General features: G+C 38.6%; 1 protein-coding gene across 2 annotated transcripts in view; it reads right to left on the bottom strand.

The window, feature by feature from the left end:
* LOC127639649 (RNA-binding protein FXR1-like) overlaps positions 1-23,876 on the bottom strand; it is a 29,645-nt gene extending 5,769 nt beyond the window's left edge. The window contains exons 1-15 of one of the 2 annotated variants that reach the window (XM_052121777.1): positions 23,809-23,876; positions 22,027-22,079; positions 21,848-21,941; positions 21,672-21,743; positions 21,436-21,584; positions 8,982-9,075; positions 8,774-8,890; positions 8,335-8,505; positions 5,808-5,886; positions 5,316-5,425; positions 5,148-5,234; positions 4,857-5,058; positions 3,438-3,653; positions 3,064-3,255; positions 830-907 (exon numbers count right to left, since the gene is read on the bottom strand). In XM_052121777.1, coding sequence (XP_051977737.1) covers positions 830-907; positions 3,064-3,255; positions 3,438-3,653; positions 4,857-5,058; positions 5,148-5,234; positions 5,316-5,425; positions 5,808-5,886; positions 8,335-8,505; positions 8,774-8,890; positions 8,982-9,075; positions 21,436-21,584; positions 21,672-21,743; positions 21,848-21,941; positions 22,027-22,079; positions 23,809-23,859 — 1,765 coding nt within the window. In that variant the 5' untranslated portion in view covers positions 23,860-23,876. The remainder of the gene's footprint in view (positions 1-829; positions 908-3,063; positions 3,256-3,437; positions 3,654-4,856; positions 5,059-5,147; positions 5,235-5,315; positions 5,426-5,807; positions 5,887-8,334; positions 8,506-8,773; positions 8,891-8,981; positions 9,076-21,435; positions 21,585-21,671; positions 21,744-21,847; positions 21,942-22,026; positions 22,080-23,808) is intronic. The other variant, XM_052121778.1, reaches the window with a different exon arrangement.
* Positions 23,877-23,947: the final 71 nt, after the last annotated feature.

Raw genomic sequence — 23,947 nt, 5'->3', positions numbered from 1 at the left:
CGTTCATTTCAAGGAGACGGAATGCATCTCCTTCCAGAGCGGTATGACGGCTGCATGGTCCCATGGTGTTTATACTTGCGTACTATTGTTTGTACAGATGAACGTGGTACCTTCAGGCTTTAGGAAATTGCTTGCAAGGATGAACCAGACTTGTGGAAGTCCCAAAAGAGAGGTCTTGGCTGATTTCTTTAGATTTTCCAATGATAACAAGCAAAGAGGCACTGAGCCTTAAAATAAATCCACAGGTACACCTCCAATTGAGTTTGCCAATCAGATGCTAATTGTCTTGACATCAATTTCTGGAATTTTCCAAGCTGCTTAATAGATTCACTGGAATTGTGATAGTCAATTAAAAGTGAAACAATCTGTCTGTAAACAATTACTCGTGTCATGCACAAAGTAGATGTCGTAATCGACTTGCTAAAACTATAGTTTTGGCTAATATTTAATAAGTGGAGTGGTTAAAAAAATACGTTTTATTGACTTCAACCTAAGTGTATGTAAACTTCTGACTTCAACTGTACATAAACCATGCAAATCAAATACAAAACCTTTATTTTAGATTAATTGCATAATTAATTAGAATTAGTGTATTAATTTTAAGAACAACATTCTAGAAAAATAAAGAAATAAAATGTCACACTCTAGTACAAACACCATAGGTAATACAACAAAAACTATTTTAGTTTGCTAGTGGCTGACATATTCGATGATTTGGCTCATGTAATGTTTAATTTAAGGTTACACTGGTCATTAAAGGCGTACGATGCCATGCAGCTTGGATTAACACTCTCTTAAACACAAACCCGTGTTAATTCATACTGGTTACCTGGCTGCCTCTCCTCAGGAAGGTGGAAACGGCGGCGGCGACTAAGATTACGGCGCTGTTGTTTAGCTTCAGCATCATCTACAAAAGATCGGTGTAAACCTGACCTTAAACATTGATAGCCATTTTAGGAAATGCCTTGAGAGGTAGGTTTGTGAGATTGTTGATACACAAATATTCAGAAATGGTGGCAGTTTATGAGATTTGACTGATCAATGTTACACCCTGTCTAAACTGGAAAAAAGCGTCATGAAATCGCCCCTGTTGCAATCGAAGAAGCAGTCTACACTGGAAGCACCCATTGTGTTGCGTCATACTTCTATTGACGGGCTACACTAGGCATGTCTGAAATACAATTATATTACTTGCAAAATATTTTTTTGCCATAAATTTTATTAGTTATATATTTAAATACATTTTGGAGTTAAATAAAAGCTTGCCATGATGTTTAATTTAAATCATCTTTTCTTTCTAACCATAACATTAGAGATGGGAATCATAAGGAATATTAATGGATCCGATTCCTTTGAATAATTCCAGATTCTTTACAGTTTAATTCATTCTTTTACTACTTTTGAGGAAGAATAAATGTAATTTCTTTGCAAATCAGGCCACACTGGCTGCACTGTAGATTTTGCGCTGTAGATTCAAAAGAACCGACTCATGGGAGTCAAATGTTCAGGAATCGGACTACAAGGGTCACACTATGTTTCACTCTGTAGATTCAAAAGAACTGACTCGTAAGAGTAATTTGTTCGAAAATCGGACTACACATGTCGGCGCTGTATGTTTCGTGCAGTGATTCAAAAGAACTGGCTCATGAGTCATTTGTTCAGGAATCCAATTATACTGATTGCAATGTTTCACACTGTAGATTCAAAAGAACTGTCTCATAAGAGTCATTTATTTGAGAATCGGACTACACTGGTCGAACTGAATTTTTCACCCTGTGGATTCAAAAGCAGCAGCTCAGAAGAGTTAATTCATTCTGGAATCAAACTAAACTGCTAGTGCTGTATGTTGCGTGCAGTTGATTCAAAAGAACCGCCTCAGAAGAGTAATTCATTCTGGTATCAAACTACACCGCTAGTGCAGTATGTCGCGTGCAGTTGATTCAAAACAACCGGCTCAGAAGAGTTATTCGTTCTGAAATCAAACTACACTGCTAGCGCTGCATGTTGTGTGCAGTTGATTCAAAACAACCAGCTCAGAAGAGTCATTCGTTCTGGTATCAAACTACACTGCTAGTGCTGCATGTTGCGTGCAGTTGATTCAAACAACCGGCTCAGAAGAGTATTCGCTCTGTATCAACTACACTGCTAGCGCTGCATGTTGTGTGCAGTTGATTCAAAACAACCAGCTCAGAAGAGTCATTCGTTCTGGTATCAAACTACACTGCTAGTGCTGCATGTTGCGTGCAGTTGATTCAAAACAACCGGCTCAGAAGAGTTATTCGTTCTGGTATCAACTACACTGCTAGCGCTGCATGTTGCATGCAGTTGATTCAAAACAACCGGCTCAGAAGAGTTATTCGTTCTGGTATCAAACTACACTGCTAGCGCTGCATGTTGCATGCAGTTGATACAAAACAACCGGCTCAGAAGAGTCATTCATTCTGGAATCGAACTACGCTGCATGTTGCCTGCAGTTGATTCAATAGAACTGGTTCATAAGAGTAATTTGTTCTGGAATCAAACTAAACTGCTAGTGCTGTATGTTGTGTGCAGTTGATTCAAAAGAACTGGTTCATAAGAGTCATTTGTTCTGGAATCAAACTAAACTGCTAGTGCTGTATGTTGTGTGCAGTTGATTCAAAAGAACTGGTTCATAAGAGTCATTCTTTCAGGAATCAGGCTACGCTGTGCTTGATGTGTGTTTAGCATTTTTTTAGATGGTTGGGAAACTTTCACAAATCCAAAAGTCATGAAAATCAAACGGTTCTGGTATTTTTAACTAAATTCTTAACCCCACATTACAATGACAGTTATAGCAATAATACATTTATATGAATAAATAAGACATTTATTTTAAGACAAATGGACTTCCGTTGAAAATAATGTAGAATATAGCTTATTCAACCATTTAACGGTTTCTCAAATCTAGCCTTCATTCAAGGCTAGAACGTCACTGCAACGTTTCTAGTCTGGACAGCCTCGAGACATTGTGGCGTATCACATTGCATCATCGGTCATGTCCAGTGTAGACAGGGTGTAAGAAGTACATTTTCTTATGCTTACCAAGCCTGTTCTCACTGAGGGAGGTGTTGTCGGACTCGTCCATAACTGTAGAGTCTTCATCGGTGCGGCGGCGGCGAGAGCGTCTGCGGCGGTTGGTGTTCATCTGAGAATCGCTGGCATCTGTGTCTGCAGTCTGATCTGACTCAGTGTTGTCCAACAGACTGTATGGGTTTCCATCGGAATATTTCAGAACTGAAACGACACACATTTGTGTAAATTATACAATAACTATATACCTCAGTTTCAGTAAATTTGAGTGGTTTAACTCGCTATCATGATGCCAGGCAATTGCTATCTGGTTGGTTTTCTAGGTGGTTTTTAACACGCAACTACTGCATGAGGTCTTGACTTTTTTGAGGCACGTCCCAGTGTACCTGAGCTAATAGAGTTAGATGCTTTTCGTCCTAAGCCACGTCCTCGGCCCCCAGGACCTCCACGTCCTCTCCCCCTCCCCTCTCCCGGTCTCCTTCTGCTGTCTCTCTGCTGTCTGGGGGCACGTTCTGGCTCCTCTCCTGCGAGAGACCAGTCGCTCAGCTCGTCCTTGTGCTCAGAGTCAGTCTCAGAGGCGTAAGAGTACTCAGAGTTTGTGCCTGTGGACCACACGAGAGAGTTACTTTACTAACCCAAACACCAGCCAGCCTTCTGAAACTGTCATAATTACCTTCACCATACAGTTTCCAAAGTATTTTTCCAATTAATTTCTTTCATAGTGATTTTGTGTAGTTGTAAGCCATGAACCAAACTTACCAGCTCCAATGTGAATCACAACATGAAATATTTTGTCAAAAAAATAAAAACAGTAGAAAAATCTAAAACTATTGATTTTAAGTGGTTGATAAGTAGAGACAATACATTTTTATTTTATTGCTAAATATTCAGATATATAGAAATAAACAAGTAGTTTGAGTGTAGGGAGACGACTCGATTGCATCATTCACAGTGTGTCATAGAAGTGGGCGGTCACTGCAGAGCTCTTTTGGCGCACTTTGTTTGCCACAATTATCTGACAGGTAGATCATTTTCATGAGTTAAAAAAAAAAAAAAAAAAAAAAATGATGATGAAATAACACTGACACCAACAATCGATTAACAAGCTCTGAGCTCATGATAGGTCTGTCTTTAAAGGTTCAGAAGTTATCACAAAAAATCTATTTGCCTATAGAGAAGATGAATGGGATTCTTACTTCCAGAACCAGACTGTTGTGCTCTATTTTGAGGACCATTTAAAATTATTTATATTGTAAAACTCCCAGGACAATTAAGCACCTTTCATCCAATATTCACTAGCACAATGCAGGAAAAAAATATGTAATTCACAACTTTTGTCTTTTTGTAATTCTAACTTTTCTCAATGCTGATTTTCATTACTGTAATACAGCAGTTTTACTGTATTACAATAAGAAAAATTTATAAAATCTTTTTCCATTAAAATCAGCATAAATTAAGATGAGATGGCAGAAAGTATTTTAACAACAAGAAATTCGGGCTTCAGATTGCAACTAAATGGTTGCATTTTGTGACTATTTTTCATGTGCAAAATTAGCAGTGTTGTGTATGAGAAAGATTTTATGTCAAACCCTCCAAAAGTGGGATGATACAGTGCTGTCCTTATGTCACAATGTAAAACTTTGTCCTGAAACATGCTAAATTGTCTCTTAAGCTAAATACAATTTCTTGTTTCTTATGTTTTTGAGGTGACGTATGATGTTGTTGACAGCTTGTATGAGATTCCCCTTATAAATGGTGTAAAACTACCCCTTTCATTTGCACAGATTACGGAATCAAAGTCCTACCATAGCCAGAGGTGTATCCAGGACCCCGGCGGCCACGACCCCTGCCGCTGTACGACCGATTGATATGGAGGGTGTTTGTTGCAGTCTCGTCAGTGGTGTAGCCCTTGTCGGTGGGTCGGTTTGGGGCTGGCCTGTAACCCATCCCGATCTGCCGTAGCTGCTCGTCAATCTGTAACCGTTCCATTCGCAGCTGTTCCACCTCCTGCGCAACACAAACACGTTCTTAAGTTTCTCAAACACAACACTGGCCTTTCACAACAACAGTTTCTGTAAACAGTTTCCAATACTTACGTTTAGGTAAGCAATATGGTATTCCAGTAGAACCTGTACATTGCCAATACTCTCCTTCGTTCCAACAAATGTAAACGGCACCATTCCCTATCAAGAAATTAGTTGGTGTGACTGTTGGTATGTAATTTGTTCTGGCTGTCTTTTTTGTGGTACTTTCAGGTGTCTTACCTCTTGTCGGGGGAGTTTGTTGTCATTGTCACCTTCGATACGCACTCGTACCACGCCAGATTTGTCGATAATTTCCTGGATAAACTTACCATTTTTGCCAATAACCTTCCCTATAAATGAGAAGATTTGTAGAAAAATTATTTGATAATCACACAATTTTGTCTGTTAATGTCAACATAAAATCAAAATTATTTGAAATATTAATGCACATTCTTGGTGTTATTGTGAACAATAGATTGGTGTGCATCATTACAAAGAAAAAGTTTTTTTTTTTCCTTGCAAGGCCTCTTATTTTTCAACCACCAGTCACCATTTAATTCATTCTAGATGGATAAAAAAATCAAGTCCCACCCTAAATGTTTTCACTGAAAGTAAAATTAGTTGTGCATGTCATTTCATGTTGACTTCAAGCTTTATTCAAACAACATTGCATTTTAAAATTCTTAAGGGTCATACTAACTGTTTCTAAGAGGATTAAAATAAATGACATACCGACAAGATTGCGAGGAATCTGAACAGAATCTTCAAGAAACTCCAGATAATTCCTGGCTTTCTGTACCGCCTCAACAGTCTGTAATGTAATGTTTAAGAATGCATCTTATCAAATTTATTTTCATAAATATGCTGTTTGATTAACCCTCCAATTTTGACACAGAACAGGTAAAGAATATGCTACAAATACAGCATAGTTTTTGGTACTGGAACCAAACATTGTCACATCAACAAGATCATCAAAACAAACAAACTAAAAATAAAAATGTTGTATATACACTGGCGGCCAAAAGTTTGGAATAATGTTCAGATTGAAATTGCCAAAAAACTGAAGATTTCATACTACAGTCTTCAAAGACAAAGGACAACTGGCTCTAACAAGAACAGAAAGAGATGTGGAAGACCAGATGTACAACTAAACAAGAGGATAAGTACATCAGAGTCTCTAGTTTGAGAAATAGACGCCTCACATGTCCTCAAGCTGACAGCTTCATTGAATTCTACCCGCTCAACACCAGTTTCATGTACAACAGTAAAGAGAAGACTCAGGGGTACTGGAATTATGGGAAGAATGGAAAAGAAAAAGTCACTTTTGAAACAAGACGAAAAGGTCAGAGTGGGCAAAGAAATGCAGACATTGGACAGCAGATAATTGGAAAAGAGTGTTATGGATCTTACAGTCGGTTAGACACTAAGGTGAAAAAAATTATAACATTGTGCAAATAGTTTAGCTTGACAAAATCGTGAAAAATTTGAAAAAAATGCAGATGGCTGATCTAACCACTGATCTAAAAAAGCCAGAGAACCTGAATAAAAAGATAGATATGAATGAAAGTATGATGAGGGAGTGCTGGCTAGCGGTCACTGCCATTCTATGTTGTTTGTACAAGTCCAGATGTCTATGCAAGTAGTAATGCCCATATAATGTTTGCACAATGTTATCAAGCTTATCAAGTAAAATAACGTGTCATTCTTCTTTAAAGAGGAAAATTTGACCTAATTCACATTAAGACAAAACTGATATCGAAGATCAGTCTTAAAGTCAGAATTAGACAAAGTAGGATATTTAACAGTATTGCTTTGTATCCTGGTTTGTATCAAACAAATGTGAACTGTGCAATGACAGTCTCTCTCTGTGCTGGTGGCATGGAAACTGATTTGAATCCCTTCAGTTAGATTACGTCAGCATTTGAACTGTGTATGTTGATAAATAACTAATCAGTCACCATGATTTGACAATGTTGGAAGCTGGTCTGGTATAAATTGGCCATATTATTATTATTTTATACCACAGGTCTGTTGAATGCTTGATTCTGATTGGTTTGGTGGACATTATTTTTCCAGTAAACACACGGCTATGAAGTAGTTCCAGGTCTTGACTGCATAACGGTTCCATATCACTTTGCCAAATTATTTAAGTTATTTCAAAGTCATTGGTTAAAATAAATCAGTTAAGAACGTCAAACAATGTCTAAAATATCCTACATTTATTTCAATTTGTTAAAAGCCCGCAAGCTCCCTCGTTTCCCCTGCACACGCTGAAGCACCTTTTTACTCCAATGACGAAAAGTAACACGCATCCTCCGTTGCTAGTTCTAATGTAACGTTTTAGAATTAGCAATGAAGGCCTTACTTAATAAATTGGCCATACTGACTGCGGAATGCTGTTCTGATGCCCAGTTAGATGCCCCCATTTCAAAACTCGTTCCGGCACCCGTTTTGGCTCAATTCTAAGGTAGCATTGAATGGATCCAGAGTAGGCAATCCCAGTATGCACCGTGATGAGCTCAGAGGAAAATTACATCCAAAATGGTGGAGTAAGCAAGACATCTTTATTATACTTCCACTGGCAGGGCACTTTATTAGGAACACCTCTACACCTAGTTATTCATGTGATTATCTAATCAGCCAATCATGTGGCAGCAGAGCAATGCAAAAAAGCATTTTCAGGAGCTTCAGTTAATGTTCACATCAACCATCAGAATGGGGAAAATTGTGATCTAAGTGATTTGGACCGTGGCATGATTGATGGTGCCAGATGGGCTTGTTTGAGTATATCTGTAATTGCTGATTTTACACGAAATGTGTGAGTGCTATGTTAGGTATATTTATGCTCAGAGAATTGCATTGTTCCTCTCCTATCACCGGTACTAAAATCAGTTGCGAGTCCAGTCTTGTGCGCTGTGCGAGAAGCGCCTTTTTGAATAATGTGAGAAGTTGCCAAATCTCTCTCTTCCGAGGCTCCATTTCAGGTAGGACTTTGCCATAGAAGACAGCTCACTAATTTTTGGAACTGACCCATTATATTTAATTTTTTACATATCATTTTACACTTTGGGACCACAATAAAACAGATTTTCTTTAAGTGGGGTCTTTAGTGCTGTTGAACACTAATTAAGAATTTATCATTCTTTTATGGTTTTCAATTAGTTGATAAGTTTCAAATGACTTGAAAAACAAAAAGAGGGTGGAGTTTCTTAAGATAATAGAAGGGTTGAACAAAACTGTGAATAGAAAACTGACGGACCTCTCCGTAAATCCTGAAGGTTCCCGTCTCCTCGCCCAGTTCGATGGCGGTCACTCCCGGCACCTTCCTGGCCTGCTGGATGTTACTGCCGTGGCTTCCGATGGCAAGACCCAAGAGATCTCCTCTCACAATGATCTCCTCTTGAAACGCTGAGGCCAGCTGCTTTGTACTCTAAATATACAGGTTTCAATATTGAGTTGGGCTTTTCACATTTAATACAGCCCAGGGTGATTTTTAATGCAAGGTTAACCAAATTCTGGGCTGTCAGGTTACAAGATGTCCAACTATACATTTGTAAACCTTTAAGTTAGCATTCTTGAAAGAATAGTGCACACCAAAAAAGCAGGACTTCATAACCCAGGGCTAAAAGTAGAACTAAACCCCTCAATTCCTACTGGAATGCTTTAATTATCAGAGAAAGAGATGAGAGCCTTTTAACCTCGAGATGTTTCGTGGCCTCTTCATTCCTGGACATGAGCAAGAGTTTTGTGCGGATGCTTCGTAGATGCATGTCGCTCAGCAGGGAGACACGCTTGATGGTGGCTTCATTCATGGACTAGCGGTGTTCAGGAAACATAACATAGAATAAGCTTTCATGTTCAACAAACCTACTTAAAAAATTAAGGTAAAGAAGGGCAAACACTTACTAGTACAATCAGTTGGCTTTGCTCCAGGCTGTAAACAATCCGAATGGCCCCAACAGACTTCTTGAAATCCTTGTGAGCATGTTCATTCTCACATCTGACAAGGGCAACAGTGTGAAGAAATGAATTCACTGTTTTCCCAAGCATCACTTATGCTCATATCAGTGAATCTTACAAAAACATGTTCATCATATTTCACCACAAAATAAAAACAAATCAAAAAAAGCCTAAATTAACATTTTCACCTAAAATTCTCATTACTGTAATGTGTCAGAACATTTTACTTTGGAGTTCTTTTAAACAATTCTCAAAAGGAGATCTCTTTAATGAAATTGTGTTTTCCTACTCTGCAATAAAGTTTTTTTTTGTGTGTGTTTGTTCAAATTCAAACTCTTTCATCACAATGGATTTTTAGAAAATAAAGTTTCGTTAAAACCTCTTTCACACTCGCTAGTTTATTTAATTTGTCTACTAACAATATCCAACAGTGTATGTAAGAGTATGTACATTTTGGTTAACAAGTATACAAATGGTTTTGCTGGAAAAAAAGACGTTATTGAGGCAAAATAGTTTGGTGTGGTGGAAATTAACTGTGTGAAAGTACACATTTTTAAATTATTTAAAAAAATAATTTTCAAACAATAAACTTTAATATGGTTTATGTTTACTTGAAAGCCTGGTGAAAAGTTTTTAAATGTGATCTTCATATAACAAAATGAAAAAAAAAGTGCAAATCTGTTTTGATGAAAATCAAACCCTGAGACATGAAATGGGGCAAAGTTTAAAATGAGCAAAAATTAAAGGCATTCCAACACATACTACCATGCAGTAAAAGTAAATACTTCCACATTTATGTAATAAAAATATATATTTTTTTTTTTGCACTACGGTAATGAGAATTGGGGTGAAAATTGTTACAATTAAAAATATCTTAAAGGTCCTAACAAAAGGCTTATTTATGCTAAATATACTGTCTGATTATTCAAAACTACTTAGCCTAAGTCAACATTTTTTTCAGCTTTTACTTCAATTCTTTTCATCTTTACACCCCAGAAAAAATATCAAAATATCCAAAAATATCAAAATGACAAACTGTCAGGAGAATAGCATAGGATTTATAGAAGAGTTTTTGGAGTAGACCTGAGCTGCTAAAGAGAGATGGACTCTGCTCTCCTCTCTCGTAATTTGGCTCATAATCTTAAAAGTGATAGTATTTGACTAACTGGGCCCAGTTCGGGAAGCAGACAAACTGGCTTGAGACGTCACACAGGTCACATAAAGAACAAAACATAGAGACTGTATCACCTAGATATCAATTAGTGACTGTGTCTGTTCCCTGAACTACCAAACACAAACCCCTCACTAAATCATTTAGAATTTTTTTTTATTACGGTCAAACTTGAAAAAAAAACTATTGAAGATAAACATCATATACTGTAAAGGTGGGGCTCCTAAACCTTAGATCTCTTCCAAACTATGCACTAATTGTCAATTAAATTATTACAGATTATATGAAACCTGGTTTAAATCAGATGAATATAGGAGTTTAAATGAATCTACTTACACAGGTTATTGTTATAAACATGAGATTGTCTGAAGGGTTGAAGAGGAGGTGTTGCTGCAATTTACAGTGAAGTTTTTGGTGTTACTCAGAGGAAAGGATATAAGTTTAAGTATTTTAAACTGAAAATTATTAATGTGAAACCAGCAGGTATAAATAAAAAATCTGTCGTCTTTTGCCCTTGCTACTGTATGTGGATCACCCGGGCATGATTCTGATTTCCTTGGTTAATTTTTTCAAATTTTTTATCAGATCTTTAGTTACTGTAGATAGAGCTTTAATTGTTGGTGACGTTAACATTCAAATAGACAATGAAAAGGACACATTAGGATTACCATTTATTGATATTCTCAACTCTCTTGGAGTTAGACAAAATGTGACAAGACCAACTCATCATCATAATCATATGCTAGATTTAATTCTGTCATATGGAGTTGATGTTGATACTATAGAAATTCTGCCGCAGAGCGATGACATTATCCTCGTCTCTTGTATGCTGCGATCAGCTAATGTTACTCAGTCTACACCATGCTATCATTCAGGTATTCTTTCAACCACTACATATAGCTTCACTAATAATCTTCCAGAATTGTCTCACATACTCAAGAGGAACTTGATGAAATAACAGAAAATATAAATAGTCTTCTCTAGCACTCTTGATATTGTCGCCCCCTTACGAAAATTAAAGAAAAAAGCCCTGCACCATGTTACAATGATCATGCTCTCAAGAGAGCAGCTCGGAAAATGGAGCGCAAGTAGAATAATACAAAATTATTTCGCATTGCATGGAAGGATAGTGTCTGCAGCTACAGACAAGCACTAAAAGCTGTCAGGTCAGCATGATTACTCATGGTGCTGGAGTGTTGGCTGCTGGAAATGGTGCCTGTCTAGATTTGATCAAAATGCCTTTTTTATTTAAATAGTGATGGTGCTTGTACATGTATGTTTATATGTGTGTATATATATATATATATATATATATATATATATATATATATGTGTATACATATATATGTATACGTGTGTATACATATATATGTATATGTGTGTATACATATATATGTATATGTATGTATACATATATATGTATATGTGTGTATACATATATATGTATATGTGTGTATACATATATATGTATATGTGTGTGTATACATATATATATATATGTGTGTGTGTATACATATATATATATATGTGTGTGTATACATATATATGTATATGTGTGTGTGTATACATATATATATGTGTGTGTGTATACATATATATGTATATGTGTGTGTGTATACATATATATATATATATATATATATATATATACACACACATACACACACACATACATACATACATGCACACACACATATATGTACATATATGCATATATATACACACAGTATCTCACAAAAGTCAGTACACCCCTCACATTCCCTTGCATCTGTATATAATAGATTTGTATACAGTGCATATATATATATATATATATATATATATATATATATATATACACACACACATTATCTCACAAAAGTCAGTACACCCCTCACATTTTTGTAAATACTTGATTATATCTTTTCATGTAACACTGAAGAAATGACACTTTGCTACAATGTAAAGTGGTGAGTGTACAGCTTGTATAACAGTGTAAATTTGCTGTCTCCTCAAAATAACTCAACACACAGCCATTGATGTCTAAACCGCTGGCAACAAAAGTGAGTACACCCCTAAGTGAAAATGTCCAATGTGTCAATATTTTGTGTGGCCACCAATATTTTCCAGCACTGCTTTAACCCTCTTGGGCTTGGAGTTCACCAGAGCTTCACAGGTTGACACTGGAGTACTCTTCCACTCCTCCATGACGACATCACGGAGCTGTTGGATGTTAGAGACCTTGTGCTCCACCTTACGTTTGAGGATGCCCCACAGATGCTCAATAGGGTTTAGGTCTGGAGACATGCTTGGCCAGTCCATCACCTTCTCCCTCAGCATCTTTAGCAAGGCAGTGATCGTCTTGGAGGTGTGTTTGGGGTCATTATCATCCTGGAATACTGCCCTGCGGCCCAGTCTCAGAAGGGAGGGGATCATGCTCTGCTTCAGTATGTCACAGTACATGTTGGCATTCATGGTTCCCTCAATGAACTGTAGCTCCCCAGTGCTGGCAGCACTCATGCAGCCCCAGACCATGACACTCCCACCACCATGCTTGACTGTAGGCAAGACACACTTGTCTTTGTACTCCTCACTTGGTTGCCGCCACACACGCTTGACACCATCTGAACCAAATAAGTTTATCTTGGTCTCATCAGACCACAGGACATGGTTCCAGTAATCCATGTCCTTAGTCTGCTTGTCTTCAGCAAACTGTTTGCTGGCTTTCTTGTGCATCATCTTTAGAAGAGGCTTCCTTCTGGGACGACACAATTTGATGCAGTGTGCGGCGTATGGTCTGAGCACTAACAGGCTGACCCCCCCACCCCTTCAACCTCTGCAGCACTCATACGTCTATATCCCAAAGACAACCTCTGGATATGATGCTGAGAACGTGCACTCAACTTCTTTGGTCGACCATGGCAAGGCCTGTTCTGAGTGGAACCTGTCCTGTTAAACCACTGTATGGTCTTGGCCAACGTGCTGCGGCTCAGTGTCAGGGTCTTGGCAATCTTCTTATAGCCTAGGCCATCTTTGTCATGAGGTGCCTTGTTGAACTTCCAGTGACCAGTATGAGGGAGTGTGAGAGTGATGATATCAAATTTAACACACCTGCTCCCCATTCACACCTGAGACCTTGTAACACTAACGAGTCACATGACATTTTCACTTAGGAGTGTACTCACTTTTGTTGCCAGCGGTTTAGATATTAATGGCTGTGTGTTGAGTTATTTTGAGGGGACAGCAAATTTACACTGTTATACAAGCTGTACACTCACTACTTTACATTGTAGCAAAGTGTAATTTCTTCAGTGTTGTCAAATGAAAAGATATAATCAAATATTTACAAAAATGTGAGGGGTGTACTCACTTTTGTGAGATAATGTGTGTGTGTATAATATATATATGCACTGTATACAAATCTATTATATACAGATGCAAGGGAATGTATGGCAGAAGAGGTATGGTAAGTTGGATAAATATAAATAGACTAAGCTGTGTATTGCACATAATTATTGCTTAATGGGGCAGTTTTAACTGGATGGCCTGAGAGAAAAAAACTGTTCCTGTGCCTAAAGGTCCGTGTGCTCAGTGCTCTGTAGTGCAGTCCAGAAGGCAACAGTTCAGAAATGTAGTGAGCTGGGTGAGTGGGATCCAGAGTGATTTTTTCAGACCAATAATCCTCTCAGCAGTCTGAACTGTCCTTTGTAGTCTTCTGATATCCGATTTCATAGCTGCACCAAACCAGACAGTTACTGAAATGCAGAGGACAGACTCAATGACTGCTGACTAGAACTGTATCAGCAGCGCATGTGGCAGGTTGAACTTCCTCAGCTGGTGAAGGAAGTACAACCTCTGCTGGATTTTTCACAATGGAGTCAATGGAGTCATAAGTTGATACAACATGGCGCCGCAGATGGCCGCCTCGGTGTGGAGCTCTTCAATTCTTTTGTTGTTTTTGTTAGTTTGTCCTGTGTTTAGCAATCTTTTACCAATCAGTTTTACCAGGGACGAACTGCTGAACATTCGGCAGCACATACCAGATCATCTTTTCCCGGTTTTTCAATATTTGGACATTTTGCTGGACATTTTAGTTGGAGGCGCTGCTGTGTTGTTTAGATGCTCTACGAGACGCAGGCGAGGGAGACGAGCTGGCGCGCTGGTTAAACTCCGTCAGCGCGGCGTTCGCTCTGCGCTGCCGAGCATTCATCTCGCAAATCTCCGCTCTCTTCCCAACAAAGCGGACCGAACTACATCTCCTCACACATACTAATAAGGACTTTTCAAACTCTGCTGCACTGTGCTTCACTGAAACCTGGCTGAGTGAAGCCATTCCGGACAGCGCATTACATCTGCCGGGCTTCCAGCTGTTCAGAGCGGATCGCATCGCTGAGTTAACGAGGAAAACGAGGCGGTGGAACATGCTTTTACATCAACGAAAGTTGGTGTACAGATGTAACAACACTAAAGAGGATGTGCTGTCCTAATCTGGAAGCGCTCTTTATTAACTGTAAGCCGTTCTACTCGCGCGGGAGTTTTCTTCGTTTATTCTGGTGAGTGTTTACATTCCTCCTAACGCGTCTGGGAACTTAGGCTGCAACAGCTGGCTGATCAAATCTCAGACACAGAACAACAACACCGGACTCAGTCATTATTATTCTTGGGGACTTTAACAAAACAAATCTCACACGTGAACTGCCCAAATACAGACAGCACATTACATGCCCCACCAGAGACAGGAATATATTGGATCACTGCTAAACAACATTAAAGGATGCATATCGCTCTGTCCCACGTGCAGCTTTGGGTCTCTCTGATCACTGTCTGGTTCATCTTCTCCCGACCTACAGGCAGAAATTAAAATCAACAAAGCCAGTTGTAAGGACTATAAGGAGATGGACTACTGAAGCAGAGCTGGAACTACAAGCCTGCTTTCACTGCAGTGATTGGAGTGTTTATGAAGCTGCAGCTACAGACCTGGACGAGCTCACAGATACTGTTACATTTACATTTATTCATTTGGCAGACGCTTTTATCCAAAGCGACTTACAAAAGAGGAAGAACATCAGCGAATCATCTTAGGGAGACAGTGGTACAAAAAGTGGCATATTACAAAGTTTCACTATCATTATAATAGTATACAAATCATACATCAGTTTCTGTGAGGATATGTGCATCCCTACTAGGACATTTTTGTCATTCAACAATGATAAACCATGGTTCACAGGGAAACTCAGACAGCTTCGTCATGCCAAAGAGGAGGCTTACAGGGGTGGGGATAGAGTCTTGTATAATCAGGCCAGGAACACACTGAATAAGGAAATCAGAGTGGCTAAAAGAAGCTACTCTGAGAAGCTGAAAAGCGAGTTTTCAGCTAACGACCCTGCATCAGTGTGGAGTGGCCTGAAACAACTTACTAATTACAGGACTCCTACCCCCAACCCTGTGGCGGACCAACGACTGGCTGACGACCTGAATGTGTTTTACTGCAGATTTGAAAGGTCCGATTTCACACCCCACATGCACTCGGACCTTCATTTCACACAACCATTAACACCTCCTGCAACCCCCCTCCTGCTACACTACCTGCACTCAAGATCTGTGAGGACGATGTGTGCCGTGTCTTTCGGAAGCAAAGGACAAGGAAGGCTCCAGGACCAGATGGCATCTCACCAGCTTGCCTTCGTTCCTGTGCTAACCAACTGGCCCCCATCTTCACTCAGATCTTCAATAGATCACTGGAGCAGTGTGAAGTCCCATGCTGCTTCAAACGCTCAGTTATTATCCCGTCCCTAAGAAACCTAAAATCACAGGACTTAATGACTACAGACCTGTCAGCCCTGACATCTGTGGTCATGAAGTCATTTGAGAGACTGGTGTTGGCCCATCTGAAGGACATCACTGGACCCTTTCTGGACCCCCTTCAATTTGCTTATCGAGCAAACAGGTCTGTGGATGATGCAGTCAACATGGGTTTGCATCATATTCTGCAACATCTGGACAGACCGGGGACATACGTAAGGATCCTTTTTGTGGACTTCAGCTCGGCTTTCAACACAATCATACCAGATATACTCTGGACTAAGTTAAACCAACTCCCTGTTCCCACCTCTACCTGTCAGTGGATTACCAGCTTTCTGACGGACAGGCAGCAGCTTGTGAGGCAGGGAAAATTCACTTCCACCACCTGTACCATCAGCACTGGTGCCCCCAAGGGATGTGTGCTCTCCCCACTTCTCTTCTCCCTGTACACCAATGACTGCACCACCAAGGACCCCTCTGTCAGGCTCCTGAAGTTTTCAGACGACACCACTGTCATCGGTCTCATCCGAGATGATGATGAGTCTACATATAGAAAGGAGGTTGAACGGCTGGCTTTCTGGTGCAGTCAAAACAACCTGGAGCTGAACACGCTCAAAACAGTGGAGATGATTGTGGACTTTAGGAGGAACACCCCAACATTGTCCCCCTCACCATTCTAAACAGCACTGTGGCAGCAGTGGAGTCATTCAGGTTCCTGGGCACTACCATCTCACAGGACCTGAAGTGGGAGATACACATCGACTCCATTGTGAAAAAGGCCCAGCAGAGGTTGTACTTCCTTCGCCAGCTGAGGAAGTTCAACCTGCCACCAGTGCTGCTGAAACAGTTCTATTCAGCAGTCATTGAGTCTGTCCTCTGCACTTCAATAACTGTCTGGTTTGGTGCAGCTACTGAAATCAGACATCAGAAGACTACAAAGGACAGTTCGGTCTGCTGAGAGGATTATTGGATGCCCCCTGCCCCCCTTCAAGAACTATACACGTCCAGAGTGAGGAAAAGGCTGGTAAAATCACTCTGGACACCACTCACCCTGCCCACTACCTTTTGAACTGTTGCCTTCTGGCGGCGCTTCACAGCTCTGAACACCAGAACCGTCAGACACAGGAACAGTTTTTTCCCTCAGGCCATCCATCTAATGAACAATTAAATTGCCCCATTGAGCAATAATTATGTGCAATACACAGTTTAATTTTAATTTATATTATCCAACATATCCACTTCTGCCATTACTTACATTGCTCTGTACATAATATACTGTTTTTTGTTCTTTATATACAGATTGTATTAGATTTGCACTATGTGTGTGTATGTGGGTATGTATGAAGGTGAGTGTATGTACGTATATGTATTAATTATTTATTTTGTGTTCTATTTTGTTTTTAATTACCTATGTCTTGCTGCTGTTTTTGGTATTGTTTGTATTGTTGTTGACTGGAAGCTCCTGTCACCTAGACAAATTCCTTGTATGTGTAAGCATACTTGGCAATAAAGCTGATTCTGATGTGAGTTTTCCACTTCAGGTCCTGTGAGATGGTAGTGCCCAGGAACCTGAATGACTCCACTGCTGCCACAGAGCTGTTTAGAATGTGTGGGTGTTCTTCAAGTCTAGAATCATCTCCACTGTTTTGAGCGTGTTCAGCTCTTGGTTGTTTTGACTGCACCAGTGAGCCAGCCATTCAACCTCCCTTCTGTATACAGACTCATCATCATCATCTTGGATGAGGCCGATGACAGTAGTGTCGTCTGCAAACTTCAGGGGCTTGATAGAGGGATCCTTGGTTATGCAGTCATAGGTATATAGGGAAAAGTGTAGTGGGGAGAGCACACTGGGTGGCACCAGTGCTGATTGTACACATCCAGGAAGTGAATTTCCCCTTTATCACTAGCTGCTGCCTTTCTGTCAGAAAGCTGGTGATCCACTGACAGATAGATGTGGGAACAGAGTTTTGGTGTAATTTAGTCTGGAGTATAGCTGGGATGATGGTGTTGAAAGCTGAACTGAATTCCACAAAAAGGATCCTTGCATTTGTCCCTGGTCTGTCCAGTTGTTGCAGGATATGATGCAATCCCATGTTGACTGCATCATCCACAAACCTGTTTGCTCAACAAGCAAATTAAAGGGGATCTAGAAAGGATCCAGTGATGTCCTTCAGATTGGCAAACACAGTCTCTCAAATGATTTCATGACCACAGACGTCAGAGTGACAGGTCTGTAGTCATTACGTCCTGTGATACTAGAATATACTAGCAAAACTTATCGAAACATCAAAAGCCACAACATGTTTGTTAGATCCAATACCAACTAAGCTCTTAAAAGAGGTATCTCCTGTAATTTCAGAACCTTTTCTTAATATTATTAACTCTGCGCTATCCTTAGGACATGTCCCAATAAACTTTAAAATGGCAGTTATCAAACCGCTTATTAAGAAGCCACAATTTGATCCTGGAGAACTGGCTAATTATAGACCGATTTAAATCTCCAGTTTATGTCGAAAATACTAGAAAACGTGGTGTCCTCCCAACTATGTTCATTTCTACAGAGAAACAGAATATATGAAAACTTCAGTCAGGATTTAGGCCCCATCACAGACTGCACTTATCAGAGTTACAAATAACTTGTTCTTATCATCTGATTGCGGCTGCATTTCTCTTCTAGTGCTTTTAGATTTTAGTGCTGCCTTCAACATGATAGATTACAACATTCTCTTGAATAGGTTGTGGTCCTATTTATCAGACTGCTACAAATTTGTATGTGTAAATGAGGAATTGTCAAATCAAACAAAAGTTAGGTATGGAGTGCCACAGGGATCAGTTTTAAGGCCTCATCTTTTCTCCTTATACATGCTTCCCCTGGGAAATATGATCAGGAATCACGGAATAAGTTTCCACTGTTATGCCGACGATTCATATCACAAGGTTACCAGAGCCGGCCAGACCCCCCTCTGTTCCTGCTCAGTGTCAGACTCCACTGCTACACGTCATTGAGTGATGGCGAAAAACTACAGCAGGTGCTAGCCAGACATCATTTCAGTTTTCTGACTAAAGAGGAACTGATGTCAACTCCAACTTTAAGACATCAGATACTTCATATGCAACTGCCTGAACCTTGGATTTAGGATGGACTCCACCGAACCTCACTGAAATTACCTGCCGGTTGAACTGCGATGCACCTCATTGATCTCTGCCTGCATCACCTTTGTCTTTTGATGGACTACGCTCTTGAAATGGATTACACAGACTATAATTGAATTGCCAACAAAAGCCTTCAGCAGCCAACTAACAAAGGACAATGCATCTATGTGAACTTCTGCAGTTAATCCAGGATGGACTTCAAAGACATTAGTCATTAATCTGAAAGTTCATAAAAATGTTTTTCTTTTTTTAAACACTGGAACTTAACGCAAACTAAATTTAAACATTTTAAATCATGACTTGCACTGCACACAAATAACTAATACTTGCATTATATTCATGTTGTTTAGCCCGAGGGGAACTGGCCCACACAGTGAGCCTGGTTTCCCCCAAGGTTATTTTTCTCCATTAACCAACTTCTTATGGAGTTGTGTGTTCCTTGCCAAAGCTGCCTTCAGCTTTCACAGGGGTTCTAAATACAATTATTATATATTATATAATTATTTCATTTGTATACACAATTTGCAATCATATTTAATCAAACTACTCAATGATTACTGTAAGTCTTTATAGATATTGCAGCTTCATTTTATATTTTTTTTGTTAATGCAGGATTTCCTGTAAAGCTGCTTTGAAACAATCTGTGTTGTGAAAAGTGCTATACAAATAAAAATGACTTGGAAAAACTCTGAAAATGAACGCATGTTCATCATAGTAGAGGTATATTCAATTAACTGTTTTGCTATTAATTGCATTTGTATGTATTTTTGACTATATATTTGTCTTTTGATTTTGGGGTGAAATATGACACACATTCATGAAGGTTTGGATACACTTGACTGAATTTATGTTTCGCACAATCTTAAAAAACATTTTGATTTAAAGGCGTTCACTTAAATATTTGATTCATTTTGTAGAAAAATAGAAATTGTACCCATGTATGAATTTGAAGTTGGAGTGGACACCTATACACACATTAAAATTATGACATATTATTTTAAATATATTTTATTACAATTACTATACGAATTAATATTTATATGGATTACAATTGTAATTATTATTTATTTATATATAAATAATAATATTATTGTCATATATATTAATTATTTCATTTAAAATGATGATCATACATATATATCTATATATATATATATCTATATACACACACTGTATATACACCGATCAGCCACAACACAAAAATCACCTGCCTAAATATTGTGTAGGTCACCCCTCGTGCTGCCAAAACAGTGCCAACCTGCATCGCAGTATAGCATTCTGAGATTATATTCTTCTCACCACAATTGAACAGAGTGGTTATCTATGTTACTGTAGACTTAATCTGTCTGAACCAGTCTGGCCATTCTCTGTTGACCTCTCATCAACAAGACATTTCCGTCCACAGAACTGCCCCTCGCTGGATGTTTTTTGATTTTGGCACCATTCAGAGTAAATTCTAGAGACTGTTGTGTGTGAAGATCCTAGGAGATCAACAGTTACAGAAATACTCAAACTAGCCCATCTGGCACCAACAATCATCCATGTGATTATCTAATCAGCCAAACCTGTGGCAGCATGCATAAAAACACTCAATGCACAACAATCTCTAATATTTACTCCAAATTGTGCCAAAATCAAAAAACATCCAGTGAGGGGCAGTTCTGTGAATAGAAATGTCTTGTTGATGAGAGGTCAACAGAGAATGGCCAGAATGGTTTGAACTGACAAAGTCTACAGTAACTCAGATAACCACTCTGTACAATTGTAGTGAGAAGAATATCATCTCAGAATGCTAAACTGAGATACGGGTTGGTGCTGTTTTGGCAGCACGAGGGGGACTTACACAATATTAGGCAGGTAGTTTTAATGTTGTGGCTGACCGGTGTATACTGTATATATTATATATAATTACATCATATTAAAAATATATTACCGTACACTAAATAAACTATACATTATACCTTATAATGGATGAGTTGGTGTGGATAGTGAAGGAAAATCAGCCAACAAGTGCTCAGTATAAATGGGAACTCCTTAAATATTGTTTAAAAAGGATCTAAGGATGCACCTTGTGAAGTAGGTCAGACTATTATGTAGCTCAAATGTAAGTTAGTTTTGATTTGTTTAATATGTTTGGTCACTGTATAACTCCCATACTTCCTTTTGGATTATTTCATAGTTTGATGACTTTTCTATCATTCTCAAAATGTCAAAAGTAATCATGTTAAGGAATGACTAGATGAGTCAAAACATCTAGTAGTAGTGTTGTTAATGCATAAAGACGTTAATACTCACGCTGCTCTGAGATCTTCGGGGACAGGAACGGTGCACTTAAAAAATGTGCACTGTGTCACAGCTTTATTGCGGTTCACGGGGCGGAGACGTTCAAACGTAACTATTTCATTGTAGGTTGCGTCACAAGCAGCATACTCGATCACATAGAACTACAGGAAACAAAAGTGAAAGTGAATCTGAGCTCAACTTAAAGGTCTTCAGAAGAAACAGAAACTGTACTGAGTGAGGGCACTTACAGCTCCTTTCATCATGCGTACTTTAGCAAGCCACCAACCGCAGGGCTCTTGTTCATTTGCTCTGGAGAATATCTGAACATTGAAAGCTGCTTGTTAGTGTCACTGAATGTGGCTTTATGCAGGTCTAAATTGTGAGGGGAGACAGTAAAGCACTAATACTATACATATCTACTCACCTCCACTTCTTCTCCTTCACTGATTTCCTTTTTGCCATCAGCTGGAGGTGGCAACCGGACATGACTGAAGGGGACTTGTCTTTCAGGTTGCCAGCTAAAAGAAAACCATGATGCTCATTTATCTATGCTTGTTTTTATGTCATATGTCATATGATTACGAACTATTTGCATCTACTCACTTATTTTCAAATGAAATGGAGAGAGAATCGTCATGAACATCTTTGACAAAGCCCTGAAACAATAAGATTGTTTAAAATTAAAAGTGAGGACAAGGTAATTAAACCTATTTTAAAAAAATCTAGTTTAAAACATATGCATCAAAATTGTAAAGATTTTTAGTACCAGTTTAGTAAAAAAAAAAAAAAGTTTTGTTTGTTTTTTGCTTTAACACAATCGTGAGGGTCTAAAAGGTTATTCCATTTTTTTGTCACACCACCTGACTGATTTAATGGGAAAAGTTTTTTGGTTTAATTACTTTATGAATAATATTTTAATATTTAACTAAATTGTTTCACTGCATTTTTATGTATTTTTTAAAAAAACTTAACATTCAGAGCAAAAAATAAATAAAAATGCTCCATTGACCTGATTAGCAGCATTTCCTTTCGAAGTGGCATGTTGGCTTTTTAAACATACAATACATTTCCAATAAATGCATTATATATTTCAAGTCTAACATGAATAAATACAAATGCAACTCATTTGCCCCAAATTCAAAGATTTTTAAAAGCAGTAGTCAGATGATAGTCAAGAGATAGCCTGTAGAAGATTCATTTTATTTTTTTAATCTTATCGAGGTTAAATTGATACTTGAATATTTAAAATAAAGTTCAACAAGCAAGTCAGCACACAGCTAGTGGTGCGAAGCACCATCTCTGAATTGTAAGTGACTCCAAAATGGGCGCTGGTATCTCTTAAACCTCATCTGAAAATAGACTGGTGTTAAAATATCTGTCATGCAGTATGACAGCTGCAGACAGACAGTGAACAGCTGACGTGCACTGTGATAAGAATGAACAGAATAACTGCAGGATGAGACAGTGACAGAATAATACTTCAGTTAGACTTTCTAACTGGGCCTTAAACCATGTTAAAAATATACTCCAGGTAGAAACATAGAGTGATGTATCACTTATACAAATAATAGTACACAAAACCATACTTTAGAATAGATAAACAGACAGACAGATAGTCTATTGTGAGTCAGTTTAACTAAAAGTTAATCTGGTACCAATTAAATTCTAATCACGTTTTAAATCAACATCTGATCTAAGAACACATGCTGTTTCTGATATGAATTTTTGACCACACCTTAAATGAAGAGCACGAGCTTCCTGGAGGCTTTCTAGCTCAACTAAGCCCATATATAATTAACTTAATCTCACTTATTTAACTATACTTCTTACTGCTTTCATAATAAATCTATTAATATGGTTAATAGGCTAATATGTGCTTCAATGTAAGCTTCAGTAATCACAAAGCAAAACCACCTGAACACTAGCGATGACAGGTTTATAACGCACATCAACGCTCAGTTATTGACTTTAAATAAGTATTAGTGCTTTAGATCCGTGTATATATTGTTCACGAATATACGAATGACATAATCTGACTGGAAAGTGTTCAATTACAGCTCGCAGATGAAACATTAGGTTCTCTATTCTCATTTTAAAAGACGGGTTTTCCTTCACACATAACTCATTGTGTTACGGAGATCAAAGAAAAAAACAATAACCATCAGTATAAGGAGAAAAATGTTTCTTTAAACATGATCCTTGCGCAGCTGCTAACCGGCTAACGGCTAACACAGCAACTGAGCCGTGCACTATTTCCACGCGCTAAAAGTACACGAAGCAGTTCATTTAATAAAGTTTCTTCGAATGTTCTAACATTGTATGTGTATAAAAAAACATTACACACTCGTGAAATGAAAACAAATGGGGTACAATTGCTGTATTTACCTTGTAATAAGCTCCATTGGAGCCACGAACCTCCACCGTCAGGTCCTCCATGTTAAGCGCGCGGGGGATGCTGGGTGAACTTCTGGAACTCTACAGGACTGAACAATGAACTCTAAACAACTCCTACATGCTACATATT

Source organism: Xyrauchen texanus, chromosome 48, assembly GCF_025860055.1.
Source record: "Xyrauchen texanus isolate HMW12.3.18 chromosome 48, RBS_HiC_50CHRs, whole genome shotgun sequence".
NCBI lineage: Eukaryota > Metazoa > Chordata > Actinopteri > Cypriniformes > Catostomidae > Xyrauchen > Xyrauchen texanus.
This window is presented reverse-complemented; position numbering and strand designations above follow the sequence as displayed.